The 27,878-nt window shown below is 33.6% G+C and overlaps 1 protein-coding gene across 1 annotated transcript; it reads right to left on the minus strand.

The window, feature by feature from the left end:
• Positions 1 to 376: 376 nt before the first annotated feature.
• On the minus strand, positions 377 to 27,878 carry shc3 (SHC (Src homology 2 domain containing) transforming protein 3). The gene is made up of 12 exons (XM_067376291.1): positions 27,321 to 27,878; positions 19,810 to 19,880; positions 15,797 to 15,860; positions 12,578 to 12,697; positions 12,434 to 12,487; positions 9,775 to 9,826; positions 8,090 to 8,219; positions 7,869 to 8,016; positions 6,344 to 6,398; positions 5,963 to 6,157; positions 3,010 to 3,320; positions 377 to 1,530 (listed from the first exon to the last, which is right to left on the minus strand). The coding sequence occupies exons 1-12, from the start codon at positions 27,876 to 27,878 to the stop codon at positions 1,402 to 1,404; spliced, it is 1,887 nt and encodes a 628-aa protein (XP_067232392.1). The 3' UTR covers positions 377 to 1,401.

The following is a 27,878-nucleotide window of genomic DNA, read 5'->3' on the forward strand; positions in this document are numbered from 1 at the left end:
TCACATATTTTTATTCTGCCAAAAAAGAAGAAAAGAATCAAATATATTCAGCATATAAAACGAAGCATTTTTGACATTGTTGTCATGACAATTAAGCTTAATTTTCTTTATGACAAAAATATAATTTTGTATTTTTTCTGTTGATTTTGATGTTGTCAATCTCTTGACATTTTTATGAGATGCACCCTTATGTATGATAATATTATCTTGATGCATATTTCTAATAAGTAATTGTATCAGATGCAAATGTGGATTTCAAGACAAAACTAAATGCAACAGGAGCACGTTTACGGTCTAATAAATGTGAAGCGTGTGGCAAAAAACGGTGAAAAACCCAGTAATATTCCAGTTCATCCAGTATTAGACTGTGCAAAACCACACCAGACCGTCTCTCACACAGGAAAGCGTTGATTGTGCTATTCATTTAGAACCGTTTAATTGAAAAGAATCATCAGAAGAATAATTATAATACCAATTTGTCTGTTTGTGAAGCCCACAGTCAAACCATAGAAGTCATAACTGATAGAAACATCCAAGGTATAAAGTAAGCCCCGAACCGAGCGACTACACACCTCTGACACGTTTAAAGAAGGAGCTAAACTCAATGAATACTGGGAAAGCATAAATATTTTACATTGTGAGCATACACAAAAGCACCTCCGCCGGGGCTCTGGATGCTACCAATAATGACCACAAGTACAATTAAGTCAAGTCATGCGAGTGCCACAGGTTTCAACGTCATACAAAAATGTAGGTACTTTAAAGCCGTGTGTGTGTGCGTTTTGGTCGTGGTGTGTGTACGTGCAGCATGTCGGAGTGTGGTTTCTGTTAAAGCAAACACATTCACGTCATCTTCCCTCTGAAAAGCATAATCAACAGTGATTCGATAGAAGCTACCAAATGATCTCGCACACTAGCTGCAGTAAAGGACAAACTCCTAAAATAGGTCAATAGAAACAGCTTTTGTTTTTTCCTGTTTTTCGTTTTCTCAAATATTAGTTTTCCTTCTATCTCTTACCAATGAACATTAAAATCCGGTTGTGCTTGATAGACAAAACTAAAACTTTTTTTTATTCTAAAATACTTTTTCTTTATCTGGTTTTCCTCTCATCCCCTCTTGGAGATCTTCCGTTTTCAACGGCTGTCCGAAATCCATCAGCGTCGTCTTCAAAAATATATAGATTCTCAGCCAGCGCAATAAAATAACTGTGTCAGTTCTATTAAATCAGGTTCGATTCCACTTTTCGCATGGTCCAAACTAAAATCGTCCATCGTTTATTTAAAAACGCTGTCCTCCGCCGTCACAGTCAAGCAGTTCGACAGCAGTCACATGTTCACCGACGGAAAGTCATCTGAGCGTGTTTGTTTTTCGTGACCCCTCCCACACGTTTTCGGGTGTCGTCACTGTTTTCTTTCGACCGGCTGCTTCAAACACAGTTCGCTTCCCGCCGAGACGATTGGCAGGTTGTTGTCACGGTGATGGCCAATCAAGTGGCTTATGCTCTCGAATATGTGATCTTTCGTCCGAACCTTGAGGAGACATAAATTTGATTTGAAAGTTTAAGCACACATGACTGAAAGATGCTTGCATGTTCACTACTGTTTAAACGTAAAGAAATTGACACTTTTATTCAGTAAAGAGGCAATAAATTTATCAAAAGTGACATTAAAGACATTTATAACCTTACAAAAGATTTCTCTTTAAAGAATGCTGCTGAAAATCACTGTTTCCACAAAATTATGAACTGTTTTCAACATTGATAATAATCAGAAATGTTTCTTGAGCAGCAAATCAGCATATTAGGATGATTTCTGAAGGATCATGTGACACTGAAGACAAAATCACAGGAATAAATTACATTTTAATAAGTATTCATATTGAAATCAATTTTAATTTGTAATAATATTTCACAATTTTTACTGTGTTTTTGATCAGATAAATGCAGAGGCCGTGTATCAATTCATCCTGAGGAAATATGGGATTTCTGTCATTAAAACATGGAGCTAAAATGTTTAAGGATTTGGAAAAGTTTTGGGAAAATTGATCATGTGACTCGTCTAACTTCTCAAATTCATGTTCAACTTTTCACTCTTTCATGTTGTACATTCAACTACAATCATAGGCGCCGATCCCGTGGTCAAACACCTACGGAAAAATATGAGATATTCTCCATTGATTTTAACCAATAGAAAATCAATTGCAGCTTTCAGACACGATCTTCAACCTTTTTATAGTTTATTTAAGGCCGTTTCTATGGCGATATTTTAATGGCAAACGTCGAGAGCGCATCCAAGTGATGCGCGCGAGCACAAATGGCTCTGCTCTCGATCAGATACATGCGCGCGCTCCAACTCAAACATGACTCGCGACAACACTCGTGAAAAGAATGTGCTTTTGGGTCGAAACTGTCATATTGCTGCACAGATATAATGCAAATAAAAATACTGTGTTTTTAATTCATACTTGCAGCCGGAGGGCGCTCTCTGTGCACATTTAGTCCACAAATTATTCTAATGAAGAAGAGGACATTTCAGGAATGGTGTTTTTAATTCATACTTGCAGCCGGAGGGCGCTCTGTACACCGTTAGGCCACAAATTCATTTAAAGAAGAAAAGGAACTAGGAACTAACGGCATGTCTTCTAGAGATCGCTAACCATGGCTTTAACATCCAGATAAACACTTTTCAAGACAATAAATACACGATTGAGACGATGTATGCATGTATTGCCTCTGAATTTGCGTCAGGCTCCGTGGGCGTGGCCGCATTAGCACATAATGAGCTGAATCACAGACTTCTGACATGGCTCTCTTGTCATACGGATTACATAAACACAGAATGTTTGTTTTCGATTTGACTTGCACGATTTAAAACCTGACATTTCAACGTTTCTTTAGACATAAGTCTAATTTTTTTGTTTTTCAAATCGACCAAGCCTCTTCTCACCGACTAACATTTGGTCAACTATTAGGGGTCAGTCGTAGTGCACAGGTGAACAATCACTCTCACCGTTCCCTCTGGATCGACCAGCAGCAGGTGTTTGGCCAGGCCGTTGTGCATCCCCGTCAGGACGTACGACCCCGGGTTTGTGGCGCTCTTCCGCACCAGGAAGTCACCGTCGTGGAGCAGCAGTTTCTCAGCCTGGCGGCGGCTCATCTCTCCGTGATACCATGTCTGGTCCTCCAGTTCCTCCTGAGCTCTCAGGGCGGCCGCTCGCATCAGCAGCGGACTGGAGTTATCGACGGACGCCGCTTTATGTAGTTCTGAGGCTGGAGGGGGCGGAGCTGGAGTCTGGGTCATGATGGCATCCTCAAACGGCTCTGAGGGCATGAGAGCACAAAACCTGTTATCTCATGTGTTGCAAAATGTAACTATATTATCCCCCAACTCTAATCTGCTAAATGCAACTATAAGGCATGAAGATATTATAAACATCATTTTCTGCTCAGCTGATTTGAAACAATGTGAAAAGCACTATATAAATACATTTGACTTGGCATGTGACATAAACAATACTTTAATGAAACATGTTTTACTAAATTAAGGTGTTTTTGTTGCTTCTTTTTCCCATTTTTATCATCTACAGTAAAACTGCTGACAATGAACTGATACAATCAGAAGATATTTAATATTCAAATGAGGAGTATGATCCTATGATCCAAAAGCTCTTCTACTAGATTTATTTATGGAGAAAAGAAAAAAGAAATCTCGGCTGAGCTTTCGAGTTTGTTACGGAAAGTGTGAAGCTCATTGGTTGGTTCTTGTCACATGACCTGTGGTGCGCTTTAGGGATGGGCGATACCACTTATTTTGTTTTCGATACGGTACCGATACTTTCAAGGCCAATATCGTCGATATCGATACTGATATGATACCTCTAATATGAACTTAAATAATTGAATAAATGTTAAAATCTTTAATTATTAAGAGTAAAATGGGTTATGATACCCACTTAACATTATATTTGAAAGGCATTTTAACATTCAATATGCTTTAATTGCAGTTTATTAGATTATATTTTTGTTTACACATGGTTAAAATGTTTACTCTGAAAATCTACAAATAAGCCTACCATATGCCTATTTGAACTATGGTCACTGTAGTGACGGTTCATTTTCATAAGGGACTGCATTGACAGGCTGTTGTACCCATTAAATGAAATATTTGTATTCTGACAGAACATCAGTATGACCTTTTAACATTCATTTTAAATAAATGTAATTGCACAAACTATGTAGCCTAGGCTATTTCATTTTTATTGTGAAATAACTAATAATAATAATTCTGTTAAACATTGTTCTGGGATGCGTTTCCCAAAAGCATTAAGGGTTTTTTACGGTACTAAACACAGCCCTGTTTGAATATAGTGTCGGCAGTGATCGAACGCTCTCTGTGATTGATTGGCTCTGACTTGCAGCATTTGCATGTTCACATGAGCAGGAAAATACTTCTACTACAAATTAATTGGTAACATAGGTTATTTGTCCAATTCAATATTGTATGCATTACATTTACTGTTAAATAAACAAAATCACTGGTAAAAAAAAAAAAAACACCTTAGTATCGATTTTTTATTTGAGTATCGATACTTTAAATACGTCAGTATCAATATATTGATACTTCATATCGATCTGCCCATCCCTAGTCCGCTTGCGGCATTCTGAAATGTTGAGGTTTTTTTCGTCTCACTGCAGCGTAGACGCTCCTGGAAGAAATTTTTTATTGTGAGTGCGTCTACATTTAAAATATTGAACTTGAGCATGCAAAAGACGACCCCTAAGCAATATACACTACCGTTTAAAAGTTTGGGGTCAGTAAGATTTTTTTATGTTTTAAAAGAAGTATCTTCTGCTCACCAAGCCTGCATTTATTTGATTAAAAATACAAACAAAAACAGTAATATTGAGAAATAGTATTCCAATTTAAAACAGCTGTTTTCTATGTCAATATACAGTGAAGTGTAATTTATTCCTGTGATCAAAGCTGAATTTGTTACAGTAAAGACAATTATAATGTTTGAAAATATTCTATTTTAAATAAATGCTGTTCTTTTGATCTTTCTATTCATCGTAGCATCATGAAATAAAAATGTAAATAACCGTTTTCAACATTGATAATAATAATGAATGTTTCTTGAGCATCAAATCATCATATTAGATTGATTTCTGAAGGATCATGTGACACTGAAGACTGGAGTAATGATGCTGAAAATTCAGCTTTGATCACAGGAATAAATTACACTTCACTGTATATTGACATAGAAAACAGCTGTTTTAAATTGGAATAATATTTCACAATATTACTGTTTTTGTTTGTATTTTTAATCAAATAAATGCAGGCTTGGTGAGCAGAAGAGACTTCTTTTAAAACATTAAAAAATCTTACTGACCCCAAACCTTTGAACGGTAGTGTAAATAAAAGTTCTCAAGCTCACTGAAGTCACGTAAACTATCAGTGACTGAATAAGAATAAAGAAATTAATTTCAACCAATATGACAAATAAATACAATAGAAGATACAAATGAACGTTTTTTCAGGTAGGTCCATCTAACATCAATCCTAACAAGGAAATAACATACCAAGTAAATTGAATAAAATAATCAAATGTAAAAATAAAACACTGCACAGTCTTAAAAAATCAATGATTGTTATTCAGTCAAGAGCAGTGAGTGATTTTCTCTCAATTAACATCAGGGACGACAGCAGGTAAATTAGGCTGCTGTCACTTTAAGACCGATTGCAGACCTAACATCAGTTTTTCTCCCAAATACATAACTGACCGTGTTTACTAGTGTACTCCCCAAGACGGGCATTTTGACATAACTTTAAGTGTATAAATAAAGTTAATCTTGCTTACTGAAACTGTTATATGTTATGAACTGCATTTTAATGTGCCACCTATTGATGGCGCTGTGAAACATGTACACTATTACAGCACTGTGAAAAAAGTATTCACTCTTACTCATGTCAAAGAGGTCCTTCCTCGGGCTGTCTTTAGCTGGCCCAGTCGTGCCCGAATCAGACGCCGTCTCTGACTCTCCCTGCAGGGCCGCCAACACCTGCGTGTCAATGTGCTGCGTGTTCACGTACGTGGGGACTTCTCCTGCTTTAGGGGCTTGACCTTTGACCTCAGGGAGACTGTATATGTCACAGGACCCTACATGAGAAGCATATTCAGAAGATATTTTGAAAAATGTCAAAATAATGTTTTTTTAAAAAAAAAAAAAAAAAACAACCTTCAAAAATATCTTCTTTTGTGTTCTGCCAGAGGAAAGTCAAGAGGGCTTCTGGGTGATATGTCTCTTTCACTCCATCTAAATGTTAAAATAAAAGTGAACTGTACCTTGTTGGATGAACATGGGTCGGCCCTGGTAGTATGTCTGGTCGACTCCAGCGCCCTGTGTGGACAGCATATGAGTCATCATCAACAACAGTAATGAAACACCTCCTCATCAACCTGGTGGAGTCACAATCACTGACAGACAGGAGTTCACACGACAGGAAGTCATCTAAGTATCCCTTCCATTAAATACATTTTCAACATTTATACAAGTTGTTAAGAAGCAGATCATGTGGAATGTGGGTTTTTTTAAACAATAACTAAAACTGTACCGATAACTGTAACTTAAAGGAATAGTTACCAGGAGTAACTAGTGATTATAGTCTATAAAGTTAAAAATATGGATACTTTTCTTACAAAATCTCATCACTTCACTTCAGAAGGCCTTTATTAATCCCCTGGAGCCGTATGGATTACTTTTATGATGGATGGATGTGCTTTTTTGGGCTTCAAAATCTTCACTCCCATTATCAAGCTTGGAAGAACCAGAATATTTTTAATATAATTTTAATATAACAATTTTGTTTGTCTGAAAGAAGATAGTCATATACACCTAGGATGGCTTGAGGGTGAGTAAATTATGGGATAATTTTCATTTTTGAGTATTTCTTTTATGTTAAGTTTTTCTTTTTATATCTATTTTTATTAATTTATTTGTATTTTAATTAATTAGTTGGAATTGTTCTGTATTTTGTGTTGTCTGTTTTGATTTTATAAGAAAATATAATTTAGTATTTATTTTAATTGAATTATTATATATGTAGGGGTGGAAAAGTTGGAATTTCTCTGTACTTCGTGTTGGTGGTTTCGATATTATAACAATATTTAGTACTTATTTATTATTTTAATTGAATTATTATATATGTTGGAGTGAGAAAGCTGGAATTGTTTTGCATTTTGTGTCAGTCGTTTCAATATTTAAACAAAATTAAATATAATAGTTATTTTAATTGAATTATTATATAAGTAGGAGTGGAAAAGTTGGAATTTCTCTGTACTTTGTCTTGCTGGATTTGGTATTATAACAACATTTAATATGTATTTATTATCTTAAATAAATTATTATTTATTTTGGAGTGGGATAGTTGGAATTGTTCTGTATTTTGTGGTGTTTGTTTTGATATTATAACAAAATGTAATATTTACTTATTATTTATTATTTAATTATTGTATATGTTGGAGTTTCGTCATTTCAATTATAACAAAATTTAATAAAAACAGAATTGAAAAAATAATATACAGTACCATTAATATCAGATTTGTTTGGTTCCCTCAATTTAAAATATTCCCACGATTCATTTTAGTGACCTGATTACTTTTATCTACAGAAGTAAATACTATGTTTTATGGAAACTTCATCATAGCATAACCCTTTATTCTCATTATTTACCAAAACACAATTAATACTGACAGAAACACATGAATCACATTTACAGAAAGAACTGAGCTATTGATCACCGGTCAGGTCACTTCCTGTCAGCTGGTATAAATAGTGCATGAGTGTGGGTGGGTGATTAGTGCTGCAGACCTGGCTGCTGTCTTGCGTCTGATTGGTCAGTCTAGCGTCAATGAAGCCTCCAGGTGGCGGCATCTTGCCGGGAATGCTGTTGTAGTAGTGATGATCGGCGGACTCCTCCCCTTCCTCCGTCCACGGGGGCTCGTCCGTACTCATAACCCTAAAGAGAGGACAGAATGAGATGTAGAAGCAGCCTCCGGCCCAGAATCCTGAAGGTGTTCATGTGGACTCACTTGTCGTGCATGGATGAGGGTTTGCTGGATGGACACTGCAAATAGAGCTGAAAGCGCAGGTCGAACGCCTGACCGATCGTACTGATCACATCCTGAGCCAGACCGTCAGAGCACTCCAGAATATGACATGCTGGAAAACAACACACAGTCAGGATGAATCTCACCGATCCTGTCAAGAACATGTCTGGGTCATATTTCACCCCAAAAACCAAATGAAAAGAAAATATAGCCAATTAAGGACCATTAAAGATTTTTTATTCAGTCAAGCACAATTAACCCTCCAAATTCTCATTATTGTAACGTGAAAAAATAATGCTATTTAAATTGTGATGCTCATGGTAGCATTAATTGAACTGCCTATATGTGCATTTAATAATAACTGTACTGCAGTATAAAAGAATGTAAAAATACTAATTTTTATAATACTACCACCTGATACATTACGACAGGGATTCCCAGATTTTTTTTGTTAGCCAAACCTTTTTGATTTTAAACATTTACTCAAAGTCCAATTTTTAATTTAAAAAAAATATTTTTTCAATATTTCAATAATTTAACAACATGTTGTTCACAGTTATCTGATGCTTAATTTTCATGATTATGACATCACATCTGTGAGCTCATTAACATTTGACCGTAACCGTAACGTCATGATTATGACATCACATCTGTGAACTCATTCATCATTTTTTATTATTAAAATTAATTATTATTTAATAATTAATAATTAAACCAAATAGTAATTGAATTAAATTAATTAACTAAATTCATTATTAGCTTTTCAAGAACTCACAAACCACCTGCAGTTCTTTCACGAGTTTGGGAAACCATTATCTGCATTACGATAATGAGAATTTGGAATGAAAATGTGTTTTAATGTCATTAAAATAGTGTCACATGGAAAAACAGACTTAATTTTCCATGCAAAATAAATGCAAAATAAAAAAATAAAATTGTCTGCAACATGAAAGTTTTTTTTATCCATCAAAATACATGAAACACAAATGAAGCAACAATAAATCTGACATACAGGTACACACACAAACATAAGACACGCACACATGCTGAAGTTTTAGATATCAGCAGATGGCGAAACGGATGCCGATTTGCTGACTCACTCTGCTATAAAGTGTTCATTACAGGATCTTTTCCTCTGACAACATCAAAAATGCTTTAGAAAGTACAGCAAGAGTTTTAAAACGTGGCCTCTGCGCTGACAGGAAGTTAAAAGAGCCATGAAATGAAAAGACAGGAAGATATAACAGCCACAGAAATTGATTTTTTGATGCTAAATGCAGCCGTGGCGGACTGATCAATCACGCTTGTTTGTGAATGTGCTGCTACAGGGCGGTAAACACAATGAAACGGCCCTCAGGAGCCATAGAGCTAAAACTGTGGTTGACCAACAAGAGCATCGTCAATCTGCACCAACCACCATTGTGAATGTTGTGAAATTAGTTAAAGGTGATAACTAATTTGCTACTGGTCAAACAGGAAGTACTTGGCCTGAAGATGACAGGTCAGACACTCTCAACCAAACAGTCACGGTGTTACTCTCAACACAAAAATGGATTACTTAGAGTTGTCTCTGAACATTAACATGGATATGAAAAAGTATTTTAACATCCCAAAAATTACACACAAATACTCAGAGCACACAGCAAAGGAAAAGACGGGAGTAATACCTCTCCGGTTAACAGGATCTTTCGCTACATAAGCGACGTAATCAGTCGTGTCCTGTTGACAGAAGACAGAGAGAATGATTCAAACCTAATACTTTTATGAGCTTGTTTCTTTAACGGTGTCATATAATGGAAAACAGGATTTTTCTTGCTCTTCGGAAATAGGAGTTTGATGTATTTGTACTTTAAAATTCACAACTCGTCCCCTCCTCAGTCTGCACAGATTGAAATTAAACTGCAAAAATGACTCATTTGTCAAATGTCATGATTATGACATCACATCTATGAGCTCATTCCCAATTGACCGCTTACATTTATGCACTTAAAATGGCCAAAATGTCTAATTCACGAAAATGTCATGATTATGACATCACAAGTATGAACTCATTAACATGAGCTGCACCCAAATTTACATATTAAAAACAGCAAAAACTGTCACCATTATTTATGACATCACATCTATGAGCTCATTAACATTTGACCGCCCACATTTACGCATTGAAAACAGCAAAAAGTGTGCAAGTTGTGAACGTTTTAAGTGCATAATACCTCAAAATGGCTCATTTGTCAATTGACATGATTATGACATCACATCTATGAGCTCATTAACATTTGACCGCCATGTCATGATTATGACATCACATCTATGAGCTCATGTCATGATTATGACATCACAAGAACTCATTAACATGAGCACCCACATTTACATGCTGAAAACAGCAAAAATGACATGTTCGTGAAATTGTCATAAATATTTATGACATCCCATCTATGAACTCACTAACATTGACTGCCCAAATTTACGCATTAAAAATTGAAAAATGTCTAATTCATTTAAAGGTCACAATTATGACATCACAAGAACTCATTAACATAAGCACCCACCCACATTTACATACTAAAAAACGCTAAAATGACTTGTTCATGAAATTGTCATTATTATTTATGACATCACATCTACAAGCTCATTAACATTTGACCTCCATGTCATGATTATGACATCACAAGAACTCATTAACATGAGCACCCACATTTACGAACTAAAAACGGCTAAAATTTGAAAATTGTCAAGTATATATTTGACATCTATTAGCTCATTAACATTGATCGCCCATTAAAAATGGAAAAAATCCGAATTCATTTAAATCACATGAGCAGCCACATTTACATACTAAAAAACGCTAAAATGACTCGTTCACGAAACTTTCACGATTATTTATGACATCACATCTATGAGCTAATTAACATTTGACCGCCATGTTTATGTATTAAAAACATAAAAAATGTTTAATTCATGAAAATGTCATGATTATGACATCACATCTATCATCTCATTAACACTGACCGCCCACATTTACAGATTAAAAATTTTGAAAGATTTCTAATTCATTTAAATGTCACAATTATGACATCACAAGAACTCATTAACATAAGCACCCACATTAACATACTAAAAACCACTAAAAAATAAAAATGGAAAACTCTCATGATTATTTATGACATCACATCTATAAGCTCATTAACATTGACAGCCCACATTTACGCATTAAAAATTGAAAAATGTCTAATTCATTTAAAGGTCACGATTATGACATCACAATAACTCATTAACATAAGCACCCACCCACATTTACATACTAAAAACCGCTAAAATGGCTCGTTCACAAAACTTTCACGATTATTTATGACATCACATCTATGAGCTCATTAACATTTGACCGCCATGTTAAAAACATAAAAAATGTTTAATTCATGAAAATGTCTTATGATTATGACATCATATCTATCAGCTCATTAACACTGACCACCCACATTTACAGATTAAAAATTTTGAAAGATTTCTAATTCATTTAGATGTCACAATGATAACATCACAAGAACTCATTAACATAAGCAAATTACTTGTTCATGAAACTGTCATGATTATTTATGACATCACATCTATGAGCTCATTAACATTTGACCGCCATGTTAAAAACATTAAAAATGTTTAATTCATGAAAATGTCTTATGATTATGACATCATATCTATCAGCTCATTAACATTGACCACCCACATTTATGCATTAAAAATGGAAAAAATTCTAATCAATTTAAACGTCACGATCATGACATCACAATAACTCATTAACATAAGCACCCACATTTACATACTAAAAACCGCTAAAATGACTCGTTCACAAAACTTTCATGATTATTTATGACATTACATCTATGAGCTCATTAACATTTGGCCGGCCACATTTACAAATTAAAAATGTCTAATTCATAAAAACGTCATGATTATGACATCACAACTAAGAGCTATTTGACATATTTCCCACATTTACATATCATTATTTACTCAATATTCAGCAACTTGATAACCTGATAAACAACTAATATACCGAGACTAGCCAGTCACACGGTCACTAACGAACACAAGTCTTAAAGGGGTGGAAAATAATCAATAAAAACTAACCTATGCTTCTTTTTATGAAAAGAAAAATATCACAGAATCATATATTATGGCCCTTTTCATCAGAGAAACACTCATTTTATTCGATGTGCCCCTAAACACCTTCATTCTTTTCCCCGAGCCCTCTGAGATTTGCCATAAAGTGTCATGAGACGGAGCGTCAGCTGAAGAATGAATCACTGGTGTGATCTTGTGAAGTCTTACCGGATCTCCACCGGAGGCAAAGGATATGGACTGCATGTGATGATTGGCTATTATCTGTGGAAACAGGAAGGAGCGTCATTCATCTGCAGTAAAACACTGCATCTCGAGACAGAGTGAAGACAGTAAGCGTGTGTGTTTTTGTACCTGTTTGGAGTCCGGCGTCATCAGGTTTAAACTGCTGGTGGAGATGTTGAGATTGATACTCATACCAGCAAACTGCAGGTTACTCTTGCCCAAAATACTGGAGAGAAGTTTCGAGGGAGGCTGAAAGAGAGAGCGAAACATTCAGACTATCCGTCTTAACTGCTTCTTAACTTCCTAACTGCAATATGTGATGATTGCTAATTTCTTAGACTGTGTCTATATCGTGTCTATATCTCAACACAGGATGCGACAAAACAACCGTTGCAAATCAATTTGTTCTTCGTGACAAAAGTGGCGTGAGCACTTGAAGTGCGTCAGAATAGAGCAGGGCATCAGTTTATTGTTTGGGATTTGTCATGACGCTTTGCATCACGTCGCATCGCATCTAGTGTAGACAGCATCACTTCATTACAATGCGTTCTGTTGTTGTGTTACGCCGCTCGCGTCTGGTGTAGAAACAGTGTTAGACTGCTTGATAATTATTTGTCCTGCATTGAATCGTAGCTTCGTCCACAGTGAACTGTCCAAAAATCAAGTTCCACATATAAAGATTAAAGGCACAATATGTAATTTTTCGCCGCTAGAGATTGCCTATTCAAAACAAAGGTGTAGCTTGATGGGTAAAGCAGCTCTGTTTATCATATTAGATACATCTGAATGTGTTGAAAATGATGTTATAACGTTACTCTGTGAGACACTGCAGTAAGCTAGATCGATATTAGAATATTATATTAATAAAATGAAGAAAATGAGATTCAAACAATAAGACTTACTGTGTTGAGCTATATAACAATGATTCGTTTTCTGTCTATAAATGTATTCAAACAGTTGTTCCCTTGTCTAATAAAACATATAATATATATTAAAGCAACTTTGGTGTTTCCATGTTTTCTACAAAATTAAACCAGAAATCGAGGATAACACGGGTATGATGTCATTGATAGGCGATGTGCTGGTTAAAATTGCTCTGTATTTAAACATTCTTGGAAAAATTTGGGATAATGTAAGTACACAAGTTAACAAAATATATAACACTGTTCTAGTGGTTTTTGGATATTTTAATCCAAAAATCTTACATATTGTGATTAATTATGTTATGAATTATTATTTGATTTGATTTATGTTTTAATACTTTTATTTTATATTTTATTAATTTTTATTATACATTTTATTTAAATATGTTCTGAATGATTCAGGGTTATTATATAGTTAACTAAAACCAAAAAACATTTATGTTGCTTGAAATAAAATAAATGTTAACTGAAATAAAATGAGAAAGATTATTTCTGAAGTACTAAAATAACAAACTGAAATAAAAAAATAATAAAAACTATAAATACATATTTAAAAAAAATATAAAAATGACAAAAGCAACAAAATTATTAAAACTTGAACTAAAATTAAAATAAAAAAATATACAAAAAAATCATTCAAATTATTATTAAAATGTACAATAGTATATCTTTAGATAATAACAATTGAATGTTTTTTTTTAATTATTTTATATTTTATTAATACATTTTTAATACATGTTCTGAACTATTATTTTATTTTTAGTATTTATTTAATATTTGATTAATTTTATTATATTGATATTCCATTTGTACTATTGTTATTTGAATTTATTTTACTAATTAATTTTGCTGAATTAAAATGCAGTTGTTTTGTCATACAAACTAAACGATGATTCACTGATGAAGGCTGATTGCCGAAACGTTTGAATGATCCATATGTGCTATTTGCATAATAAAAAATTATTAATTTATTAAGAAGTGCTGATCTTTTTTCTTTTTTTTGTCATTTTCATACACACTAAAATGAAATTCAATTAAAATCACTCCAGTTTTCATTCATATTACAAAATGGAAGAAAATGAAAAAATAAAAATCACACATAAACTGTATCATTCTGTGTTTGATGTGGCGTCATTAAATCGGGACATACAGCACAGCATGCTTTAAAGGTTCCCTAAAATCCCCACACACACGTCTGTTCATTTGAAAGCAGACACGTCCCTTTCCACGGCTGCAATCCTCGCAGCAAACGTGCATCACGCACACACGCGCGGCAGGAGGCAGGAGGCCTGATTACTGCTGCTCAGTACAGAATGAGTCACCATGCTAACAGTATGCCCACACACACACACACACACACACACTGCAGCACGCCATTTCTCTTTCCCCAGCCTTTATTTGATCTCTAACTGTCTTTATCTCACTCCAAACCATCTGATGCTCCTCTTTTGGTCTTTTTTTTTTTGCATCTTATCGTTCTTGATCTGCATCTATAACCTCCACCTGCTGACCACTTCCTGTTGTCATGTGCAATAATCTATAACTCTGTCTGTTTGTTTTTTAATTAAACTCAATTCTAATTCAGTTAGCTTCAACCTGACATGCCTTTATCATCATGTCTGCACCATCAAAATACTATTTTCCATGAAGATTAACCATTTCCTAAGACAACAATGGGAATAATTACTCATTTCTGTGCTGATCTTTCAGGGAAAATATGAAAAATTACGAGGAATAGATTTAGAAATGGTAAAATGTAAGAGATGAGAGTACTATACTCTTACTGCAGCTGAAAGCATCATCAAATTAGCCAAAATACTTATTGCAACACTAAGGAACCAGACTTGAGGATTTTTGCACGAGTTTTCAAGTTGGAAGTCCGACTTCAAGAGGCTTATTATAAAGTGCATTAGCGCCCGCCCACTTTTTCAGCAGCGCTTGTTCCGGAAGTATTTTTTGCACTCATTTCTCCCATAGGGATTTCAAAAAATCATTGTTAAAGCATTATAAGCCACGAACCAAACCAACCAGCTGCGAGGAGAATCACAACACTACAAACTTTGATTTGAAGCAAAAATACAAAGGTACAAGACTGTGACTTTAAAGGCTTTAATGAAGAAAAGAACTACAATCCTAAAACGACTACTTTCAAAATGCTGAGATATACATGTATAATCAATATATTTTAAATTTATTGCAAAATCGACATATAATACCGAAAATCAAATATTTCGGTAAGCAGACTGATTCATTTGCGAGTGGGCGGGGCTAAAGAGATCTTTCGACTCTCTGATTGGTGGAATTGTGACTTATTTAAAACTGAATGGAATGCAGTATAATAGTTCATCTCATTTAGTTATTTTCTTTAACATATTTCCACACATTCTCTCCTCACAAAGCATCTTCTCTCTTTCTCTCATTCTACCTTTCTCTTGCGCAGAGCTCCTTTGGCACCAGGGACAGCTTCACACACCAGACTGATCGCCTCCCTGCGGAGAAAAAAATGACAAAAAAATATAAAGACATGAGTAATTCTGAAGTACAGAGAGAGCAAACTGTAATGATGCTGTGTGAAAACAGTCAGACTGTAGCGGCATTCTGGAACCAAAGCAAAACTGGTCATTCTGGGATAGATTTGATCTGTTTCTGTGAATCCAGCTCTCAGATCTCTGCATATGAATCTATCATTTTTAGTCATCCACTGATATGGGGTTTATATTCGATGCTCATGATAATATCTAGAGAACAGGGTTGTCAATGGTGGATATTAAATGATGTAAATAATAATAATAATAATAATAATACTATAAACTAGATTAAATTACAAACTTAAAATATAAACAAAATATAATAAATGTTACATTTTAAATATATAAAATAAATTGCTAAAAATAATATATATTGACAAGGTTGAAATTAAATACAATTCAATAAATAAATTGATAATGATATAAAAATGTAATAATATAATAAACATAACCCTATATAAAACTCACATAAAATATAATAAATATTTATATTTTAAATATAAAAACATTTGCTAAAAATAATATATATGTTGACAAGGTTGAAATGTAATGAATTACATTTTTGATAAATAAATTGTTGATAAATAATAATAAAATAATAAAAATATAATAATTACATAAACCTATATAAACTCACATTAAATAAAAATATAATACATATTTATATTTTAAATATAAAAACGTTTCATAAAAAATAATATATATATTGACACGGTTGAAATGAAATTAAATACACTTTTCATAAATAAATTATTGATAATAATAATAATATAATGAAAATATAATAATTACATAAACCTATATAAACTCACATTAAATAAAAATAAATACATAATAAATATTTATATTTTAAATATAAAAACATTTACTAAAAATAATATGTATATTTTGACAAGGTTGAAATTAAATGAAATACACTTTTGATAAATAAATTGTTGATAAATAATAATAATATAGTAGTATAATAAACATAAACCTATATAAAACTCACATAAAATATAAATAAGCATTTATATTTTAAATATAAAAACATTTACTAAATATAATATATATTGACAAGGTAAAAAAAAGGAAATGTTCATATTTGCCACAAAAAAAACAAACAAACAAACAAAAAAAAAAATCATAAATTATATTTTGTAAAAGGAAAATGAAGCCTATTTAAGACCAAAAAGGTCTTAAATTATTTGGGCAATTAAGCACATTCCTCCCAATTTTCCCATTACTGTAATGCATTCTGACATGATGTTTTAAATAATTCTCAACTTAATGCTAATGCTCAAATTAATGCTGATCTTCATTAGACACTCTTTACTGTAGTACATTTATTTTAGTCAGCATAAATTTAATGCAATGCAACAAATACTATATATAATTTTTGTATTAGAGAAATGAGATTGGGATTTTAAAATTACAGTAATGAGAAACTGGGTGGGGAAATATATTTAATTGTCCAGAAAAATATTTTAAAATGCAAGAAATATATTTTTTATTTCTTTCTGAACATGTTCTCAACAGACTTTGTGAGATTCTTTTAATGTTTTACGAAAGGCACAATAAATATTAACTATCACATGCATTCAGTCCTCTTTGCTCTCAAATAAGACATTCAAACACAGAGTTTGGACCCGTGTTTGTGTCCGGAGAGTGGTCGGGAATGAGTTGTGTGTTTGTGTGAACGCTACAGCAGAGAGAGCAGGAAGTCAGGCAGAAAAGAGGATATGACATGTCATCTCCAGCGTTGCTAACGCTGGCTCCCCGTCTGTATGAGGATCGGCCCACACAGCCCAGCGCTCAATAAACAAGCAGTGTCCGCTGGGATCCGATCTGCTGCCTCGACACTAATGTTACGCAATGACTCATCAGCACACATGGATGGGTTACATTCACATCTCATGCGCTCATTTTAGCATCAATAAATGAGTGTTTGGCAGCGGATGCAAATAAAGGGGAAAAAAACATAAAAGTGCCATAAAAGAGCTGATAACAGTCATGTAACGCCACACGGGGGCCATTAACTGTGATGTAACCGTAAAGCAACTAAAAAGCAGCGTACAAAAGCCATTAACTGTGATTTAGTAGCAAAACATCAAAAACATAAATATTTATAAATACATAAACAGAGAGAAAATGAAACATTACAGTGACGCTCCCCCTCTGTTGTCTTCAATAGATATCATTTCATATGAAGCATTGGAACGTCCGATTCATTTTCAGTTCATTTGGACCAATGACAAAGAAAATAATCAATGTTTTATAGTCACATATGAAAAAAAAAATATTTTTACATAATTTTATTTTTAAAATAAATAAACAAATTGTAAAATATATTTAGAAAGTGAGGAAAATGAGAGCAGATCATTATATCTTTTCTTTTGTGACCATTAATATTTATTGATATTTGAACCTATTTCTGTATTTATTTCAAATACTTTTATTTATAAAATAAATAAATTGTAAAATGAAATATTTAACAAACTGAGAAAAATGAGTGCAAATTGTTTTCTTTTTTCTTTTGTGATTATTAATATTAATATTTGCACCTCATTTTTAATCCTTTTACAAAATTTTATTTATACAAGAAATAAATTGTAAAATAAAATATTGTAAGAAACTGAGGAAAATGAGTGCTAATCATTTTTTTTTAATTAAAATTCATTGATTGTTTGCACACCTTTTTAAAAATCTTTTAAAAATTGTATTTATAAAATAAACTGTAAAATAAAATGTTTTAAAAAATTAAGGAAAATGAGAGAAGATTTTTTTTTCTTTTGTGATTATTAATATTCATTGACATTTGCACCTCTTTTTGCACCACAATTTTATATATAAAATAAATAAAGTGTAATATATATATATATATATTTAAAAAAATGAGTGCATATATTTTTTTCCTTTTAATTATTAATACTTATTGATTTTTGCACATCTTTTAAAAACCTTTTTACATATGTTAATTTATAAAATAAATAAATTATAAAATAAAATATTTTTAAAAATTGAGGAAAATGAATGCAGATCATTACATTTATTTATTTTGTGATTATTCATATTCATTTATATTTGTACCTCTTTTAAAATCTTTTTATATAATTTTATTTATAAAATAAATCATAAAATAAAATATTTTAAAAAATTGAGGAAAATAAGTGTAGATCATTTTATCTAATTTTCTGTTTTGTGATTATTAATATGTATTGATATTTGCACCCTAAGTTGGTAGAGCAGTCATTTTAATAGCGAAATATTTCTACTGTTCATTACTATTTTTTTTTTTTTTGTCATCCAATATATTGCAACAAAACTGTGGGCACATTATAAAAATGATCCAATTTTGTTGTATTAGATGGAAAGCATAAATGCCCGTTCACACCTAGAACAATATCTATAAAGACTATAAACATTCTATTGTTCTGTTTATTATAAGCGCGCTGCAGTTTTGTCGTCTGTCTCTTTAAATTCTCAAGCTCTTTATAGCAGGATGGATTCTGATTGGCTGTAATGTTTAAATCGTTCATCAGCTGTAAAAAATCGTTCTGAAAGTAACATCATTCCTCTGATAACAGCGTTATCGTTGTGCTGTGAACTTTGCTATTGTTTTATATTCAGAATGATTTTTAGAACTATATCTTTACCATTATTATTATTGTTATAGTTACTGTCCTTGGTGTGAACGGGCCTTAACTTTACAAGTTCACACAATGCTAGAGAATATGCCATTCATAATGCATTAACAACATTACAAAAGGTGCCAGTATGATATATGGTATATGATATGATATACTTCTTTTTTGGAAGTGTGCATCCGTGCATGCTATTTCAGCTAATATTACCCACAATTCCTTGTACAACACAAGAGGAAGAGTTTGTGGCTATTTCATGTGTAAAAAGACAGAGAGAGTTGCTGTACCGTGTGATTTGTGACCGTGTGGTGAAGTCCAGTGATCTCATGGACCGGAGAACTTCAATGCAGCCCAAATACTGAAAAAGGAGGACACAAATGAGATTAGATCAGCTGATAATCATCTTTTCTTCAAAACCAGATATTGTTATTGCCCGTGTGTGATGAAGTACCATAGTAATTTTTAAAACAAATGTAGCTGTTCGTTTCCTTCCAACGTCGCAAATTTAACTTATGTGCAAAATAAATTGGAATATCGCATAAAACATTTGCAAATGAAGTACCGTTTCCATCTCACGTGTTCAAGAGAACAAAAATGGTCACTTCCTGGGAAATTTGTGCAAAATATCTGCAATAAAAGTGGAAGTTTCTGAAACTGTGGCTCTTTTTATTATGAATGGGAGGAAGTGCAAAAAGAAATATGGCAGAATAAGTCCCGCCTTCTAAATCACTGATTGGTAAAGTCATCGCATCACTGCAGCTCCCGTTAGAAGCTCCGGTTCATATAGAAACAGTCACATGCGCGCTTCCTATAGAGAGGCGCACTTCGGACTTCGCATATGCATTAGCTTGATCCAGCCTGAAAAATGCAGTTTTTTTGTCATGATTCGAGCGTTTAGAAACACAGTTTATGAGACAGTTGTTGTCAGATTTCAATGGTGATTTCATTTAACCGAAAGCTTGCTGAACAGCTTTAGAGGATTTGATGTTTCCCCATTCACAGAGATGCCCGAGAGGAGTTTCAAACATGGCCGCCGGGACTTTGGTATAGGACATAAACCCCGTTCTCTCCATGTAATCAAAAGGGACGTGAGCCAAACTAAAAAATCCAATTACACTTCAAATCATTTTAGGTAGTTCTCATCACGCAGATGTATGTTCGTTTTTCCTTTTGTTTTAGTTTAGTAAAAATGGGGTGAGACATCATGATTGACAGCTGTGATTGCCATTGAGTCTGGCTCCACCTCTGGATCACTACTGCGCAGAGCGTTTCTGGGATATTTTAGCTTTACAGTGGAAGGAAGCGGAGACACATTGTCCATCGTTTTTTATAGTCTATGGTGTGTGGTCATTATAAATGCATGCAAGAACTCCCTTTTTGGGTTCCATAAAATAACTGCCAAAAAAAAGTAATAAATACAGGTTGTGAACAACATGATTATCTTTATTTTGGATTGAATTATTCTGTTCATACTTCAATCTGTCTGCAGCCACTCACCGTTAAACACACACACATCACTTCTGACATACAAAAACATACAAAAAACATACAAACACACCAAGCTCACATATATACAGGTATACAATCTATCTTTTTCTTCAGGAAAACAACAAATTCCACACATTTCTCAAAATGCAAGACTGTAATTTCACACAATGTCCTTCATCAGATGTGATATACACTGTAACACGGTATTAACATGTCCAATCTGATCACGTGACTTCACATAAACTCACTTGAAAGCATTTGTTGGTAAAGAGTGAATGGATTTGTTTATTTTTAGCATAAAATTAGTTATTTGTCATTTATGCTAAAAAAGATTAAGTACAAAAGCAAAAAAAAAAAAAAAAAAAAAAAAAACCTGCATTTTGACACTGAAAAAGTACACATTTTATTTCATATTATTTAATATATAAAAACGTAATCCTGAATGAACTATATAGGAAAGTATAAATAAAAAATAAAATAAAATTAAACTAAAAATAATTAAAAAAATAAATAAAAAAATAAAAATAAAATAAAATAAAAGTGATTAACTACAAAAGCAAAAAACTAAATTGACACAGAAAAAAACACACTTTTGCTTTAAGGACTCATCTGGTATTATTTTATCTATAAAAAGCTCAAAACCCAAACCATGCAAGAACTATTTAAGTAAGTATAAAATAAAATGAAATGAAATAAAATAAGTGATAACTACAAAAGCAAAAAAAAAGTGACACTGGAAAAATGACACTTCAACTTCAAAGGGTTTACCTCATATTGTTTAAACTATAAAAATCTCAAAACATGGACTACATAAGAAAGTACTCAATAAAATCAATAAAATAAAATAAAGTGATTTAACTACAAAAGCAAAAAAGATTAATCTCAAACACAAAATCCTAACCCAACATGTACTATATAAGAAAGTCTTAAATAACATGAATAAAAATGCTAGTAAATCCTTATATAATTATAATATAATAATTATATGTATTAAAAATGAGCTACGCATGAGTGTAACTTCCTCTCCAGTCGATGACATCATGCCTAAACAGTGACATCACGCATCAACACATCTCTGCTTTTTTTAGCCTCTCACCTCAGCATCTCTCAATGCCGTATGACTCACTCATTGAGAGTCTCACTACAACTTTCCTGGACTAAATGAATGACTCACCTGCAGTAACCCACCTGAGAGCTGTCTAACCCACTGTCCGGTCTAACAACGTCACATGTTTCTCCCAGGAACGCTGTAAATGCTGATTAGTTAAGTTTACTCGAGTGCTCTATGGAAAATTATCTCCTTACTGACTCTTATTTTATTGCCCAAATTAACTCACTGGTGTACGATTCAAAGCGCAGAAAGGAAATGAGGCCGGAAGCGGACGATGAGTCAGTGCGATGTTTTGGCAAATAGTGTTTGGCTAAAAACAATGACGGAGGCTCATTGACTGATTGTATTAGATAAAGTGGGTACTATATAGTAACATGCCAAGATAATAAAGTCAAATCAAATGTATTTATAAAGCACTTTTCACAATACACATTTCAAAGCAGCTTTATAGAATGATGTTAATGTTTATAATATCTTAATATCTTCATGCCTTATAGCCACATTTGACAATTTAATTACATTTTGTGACAATATAAACAATCAATAATCAATTGAGATTTTCTATATAGTATATATACGCTTTACATGAGTATATACTGTATGTATGCAGATAAATATATATATATATATATATATATATATATATATATATATATATACACACACACACACACACTTTATATATATTTAGCTGTGCGTTAATACAGTACATTTTTTTGACAATATAAACAATAACTCAACAGAGATTTGCTATATAGTATATATTGCTTTATGTGAATGTACTGTTTTGTACACAGGTAAAGTAGGATTTACTATATATCCAACTTTTAATACATTGTCGAGCAAAAGATAGAGATAGATAATATAGTACAAAATCAGTAAAATGATCAACAATTTTCTAGTGCCAGAAGGTTTTGCATTATGTTTTCTGCTAAACACCAGCTATTTACTTTACATTCAAATTCACACTTGAGAATGAAACCGCTTCTTAATAAATATAAACACAACAACACAGAAAAGCACAAATACACACACAGCCAAAAATGTTGAATATGCACACTTTAAAAAATGCTGGGTTGTTTCAATCCAAATTTGGGTCAAAAATGGACAAATCCAACTGATGGGTTAGAAATATTATCAAAAAATTGACCCAAATTTTGGTTGAAACAACCCAGCATTTTTTTTTTTTTTTTTTAGTGCACTATATAATCACAGTACATAGGGCCCTATGATTTCCGTGATGCAAAAAATGCGGACGGAATCTCGGAATACAGAATTTACTGTATATCACGGAACGTCACGGAATTTGTCAAATTATTGATGAATAAATAAAAAGCAGGTCAGTAGACTTAAATCAATTTACAATATAGACTAGTGTCTGTGAAAATTAAACCGCAAAAAGACTAAATATGCGGTTTTATTTACCTCTCACACACACACACTGAAGCATGCTTGACGCTCGCTGTTTTTCAGCCTTTGCCGCCTCACTACATGAGGACATGAATGCATGAACTTCATCTCCAGAGCCTCTCTGAGAGTCACCTCATGAACATTTTACCATTTCATTTGAGAAAATCTATTGTCATATCATAAACACACAGAAACTCAAAGGTCTTCACTGCAACCTGTCAAAATAAAAGTTTGGTTTAACTTAAAGAAATTGTGACAGAAATATATTACTGTTGTACAGTAGAATTTAGCTACATCTCAATTTAATAATACTAACACTAATAACAATAATAAAAATAAATTCATATTAAGTAAGGAATAATCACAATTTTTCTTCCGTTTTAATTTTTACAGTAAAGCTCTGTGTGCAGAATTTTGACAAAAGTTTGTTAAATGTCATATGATTAAAAGATAAATTTAATTAATGTTTTATGCCTTCATTTAATTGTCAGAAAAATTAAAAAACAAGACAGAATTTATGAAAAAACAAAAACAAAAATATTTTTGTTTAATTAATAAGTATTTTTTTATTTTTATGAATTAAATTATTCAGACATGCTTTTTGATTATTAAAATTTATTCCATTAAAATGGAATCCAGAAAACTTCAAACAGAAAAAATAAAACAAAATTTTAGTGGGGGAAAAAAATATAGGGCCCTAAAAAAATTAATAACTTTTAAACAATTGTTGTTAAATTGAATAAGTTTTATGATTTCAATTAATTGGATGTGCTTTTGGTTAATTTTTAAAATTTAATTGATCCCTTAAAATGGAAATCCAGAAAAATTTAAAATGGAAAAAAAAAAAAAAATCTGAATTTGGAAAAAAATTTGTTAAATTTGAGAAATAAATTAAGTGCACAAATTTTCACTTAAACCTATAAATCAAGCAAGGGCTGTATCTAAAGTCTGTCATCTGTCACAATGCTGGTAACACGTGTTTGAGAAGCAGCCCGTCCAGTCAATGTCAGCAGCTGTCCTTTTAGTGAAATGGAGCATGGTGTGTGTGTTCATGCACAGGGTCACTCAATAAGTGAACTGTAAAGAATAACACACATTCAGTCCTGCAAAGGGACGCTAAAGGGGTTTGGTACGGAAGCTGCCCATTTTTACCAACTAAAAAGCAAAACAAACAGAAATACTATGTCACTCACTTCATGATAAACGCTTAGAGAGACCTTCACCAATGATAATAAAGCAAATAAAACACACTGATTTGGTTCCCTTCCATTGTACGTTGGTTCAATCTAATTCAATGGTGTTGACAGTTCAAATTTTGCCTCTACAGCAACTGACTATTCAGAAGGTAAAAAAGCTAGATGGGAATAATGTATGATTCATCCCGCATGAATCCGAATCACTTTTAGCTCAATGAGGCTGCGAACATGCTTATATGATCGTAAACGCTTAAAATACATGATACTGAGGTCAGTGCACAATATGCATGGTCTATAATGCAAACATATTTAAAATGTGTTAGAATTAATGTATTAATTAATGCACCAACATCTCAAAAAATGTCTGCAAATAACCCTAAAGGGAGACAATGATGTCTGAATTTCTATAGTTAATGTATACAAGAAAAATGTACATGCACTACAGAAATTTACATGACTTACACATTGTAGGCTACTCCTGCAAATCATTATCTAAAAAAAATAATATTTCCAAATTGTTGACTAAGGGAACCCTGGATAAATATATATAAAGCGCGTTGAACATGCAAGTTACACGGGCGACGTGTGGCGTACGTGCACAAATCCAAACTTCAACAGTCAAAGATCAGTTATCATGTTTGTCTTTGCATATAGATGTGGACAAGAATAACAGCTCTGTTTTGCAACGCGTCATGGTCCCCGGAGACGATACAGTAGCAGAACTGTAGCCGGAACAACATCCCCCTGGTCTGGTAACTGGTCGCCGTGGTTACGCGATTTGCATGCACTTCCCTTTTGATGTGATAAACTTGCAGTTAATTTGAATAGATCAAATCTGTGGAGGTAAAAAAATAAGCGGTCGCACGGACAACCGGACCACTACCACTATATTCTCTCCTCTCACTAAAGAGAAGATTAATATTACTCTGTGGAACATATGCATGTGATGGTAGAAACGTGGCGACATGCTATACTGTATATGCCGAGGCTTTGATCAGACAGTACTGATTTATCTTATTTACATACAGCATCAACACTGCTATTGGATCAACACTAAATAAACAATGAGCTGAATTGAGCTAAATAATGAGACGATTGTCTTCTGTAGAGCTGCTTTACAGAGGAATTGTACAACATTAACACTGTTATTTTCCTGTTTATTACCGTGAAGTTGCTTTGAAACATTTGTATTGTCTAAAGCGCTATATAAATAATTATGACATGCGATGAGAAATACAGAGAAAAATATAGATCTTCACAAGTTTAAGCAACATCACGCCATATTTGGACAACTGACGCTGAATCATGTGTTGATAAAATTAGTTTGACTTTTGTTACAAAATGTCAACCATTTGTTATGGATAATAATCATCTTTTTGTTTGTGTCCATTTAGTTCCAAATTGAACAAAGAAAACAAATCAAAGGAGACTGTTTTTAATTCACTACATTATTTAAATATATTACTGCATAATGAACTAATATATATATATATGAATTTTCAACTACTCTGATAAAAAAAATAAAAATAAAAGGTAACTCTTTATTTTAGGGTTTAGGGTTATTTTAGGGTTCTCACTTTTAACTAGTTGCTAGCATATTACTAGTATTTTTGATGTTTATCAGTACTTCTAAAGCACACATTAATGTCTTATTCTGCATGACCTTACATCCCTTAATCCTACACAATACCTAAACTTAAACGCTGCAAAAACTACCTTACTATCTATTAATAAGCAGTAAATTAGAAGTTAATTGAGGCAAAAGTTGTAGTTAATAGTGAATACGTGTTCCCTATACTGAAGTTTTACCAAATTAAATATATATCCTTTACATTTATTTATATAGCAGACGCTTTTATTTAAAAAGCGACTAAATATAGCAACCGATTCATCTTAATCGCGTCTGTATGCACAAAGCTAGTTATTTTAGTTTATAAAGTTTTAAATATGGATATTTTTCTAACAAAAACCCATCGCTTCGCTTCAGAAGGCCTTTATTAACCCCCTGGAGTCGTATGGATTACTTTTATGATGGATGGATGCATTTCTGAGGGGTGTCAAAACACGCCCCCCTTCACTCCCATTATAAAGCTTGGAAGAGCCAGGATATTTTTAAATATATCTCTGATTGTGTTTGTCTGAAAGAAGAATGTCATATACACCCATCATGGGAGAATTTTCATTTTTGGGTGAACTATCCCTTTAAGAAGGCAATAACATGAGCCAGCAATACAAAGTTTCAAGCTTTGTCCAGAATAGTACAAGCAAGAACAGAGAGGGATATAAGAAATAGTAAAAGCATTGAATTTATATATCACTCTAGACACTGTTACTGTGATATAAATAAATAATAAGATTTCGTTCATACCGCCCACCTCCACATGCATGCAAGACTCATTTGAAACCGACGCCATGTAAACATGTATGTGTCGGAACAGTCTGTGCTTTTTCTGGTCAGTTATGAACGTAACCGGTGACCTTCCTTCCAAATCGTACACATAATCCCTCTGTACCAGCACACGGACAGGAAGACATGTATTCTACCTTTACGCTGATGAAAAATGCAGAAGAGAGAAAGGATTTGGGATCTTACCTTAACGACGTACGTCACTCCAGGTCCGGAGATCTTTTCGCTGGAGTGCAGCCATCCACGAGACGGCTTATTCACCAGCCCGCCACAACCCGAGGCCCCCGTCCCGCCCAGGCTCCAGCCCTCTCCGCCAGGCTGAGACTCTTCCATCCTGCCCTTCTTCCCCGAGCTCACGAAGCCGGGCTCCAGCGGGGCGTGAGGTGCTGCGGCAGCGGACGCCGGGAGGGCAGTTGAGCCCGGGCTGCCGGAGCCGCCTCCTGTCGCTCCTCCCTGGAGCTTGGACACGGCCAGGTCCTTGACGGCAGACGGCAGGCCCTTGATGCCCAGCAGTCCGGAGGAGTTGGCGAATTTGAGGTTGGAGACTTTGTTGATGAGGGTGCACAAGGTTCCGGACTCTTCCGAGGGTTCGGGGTCGGCTGGCGGGGCGTACGGAGGGTCGCCCACAGGCGGCGACGGCGGGACGGCCGAGACCTTGGCGTTCATGGAGAGACCGTGCAGAAGCTCATCGACGGACGTCACTGACTCATTCCGGAATCGGTTGTATTTAGCACGGTGAAGCAT

The sequence above is a fragment of the Chanodichthys erythropterus genome, chromosome 22 (assembly GCF_024489055.1).
Source record: "Chanodichthys erythropterus isolate Z2021 chromosome 22, ASM2448905v1, whole genome shotgun sequence".
In the NCBI taxonomy this organism is placed as follows: domain Eukaryota; kingdom Metazoa; phylum Chordata; class Actinopteri; order Cypriniformes; family Xenocyprididae; genus Chanodichthys; species Chanodichthys erythropterus.

Excerpts from the sequence above, each read along its gene's own strand:
- shc3 (XM_067376291.1), bottom strand. The coding sequence starts at position 27,878 with ATGCTTCACCGTGCTAAATACAACCGATTCCGGAATGAGTCAGTGACG. Across the intron at positions 12,698-15,796 it reads GAGCTCTGCGCAAGAGAAAG|CCTCCCTCGAAACTTCTCTC; the intron begins GTAGAATGAGAG and ends TCTCTCTTTCAG. Across the intron at positions 9,827-12,433 it reads TTGCCTCCGGTGGAGATCCG|GACACGACTGATTACGTCGC; the intron begins GTAAGACTTCAC and ends TTCTGTCAACAG.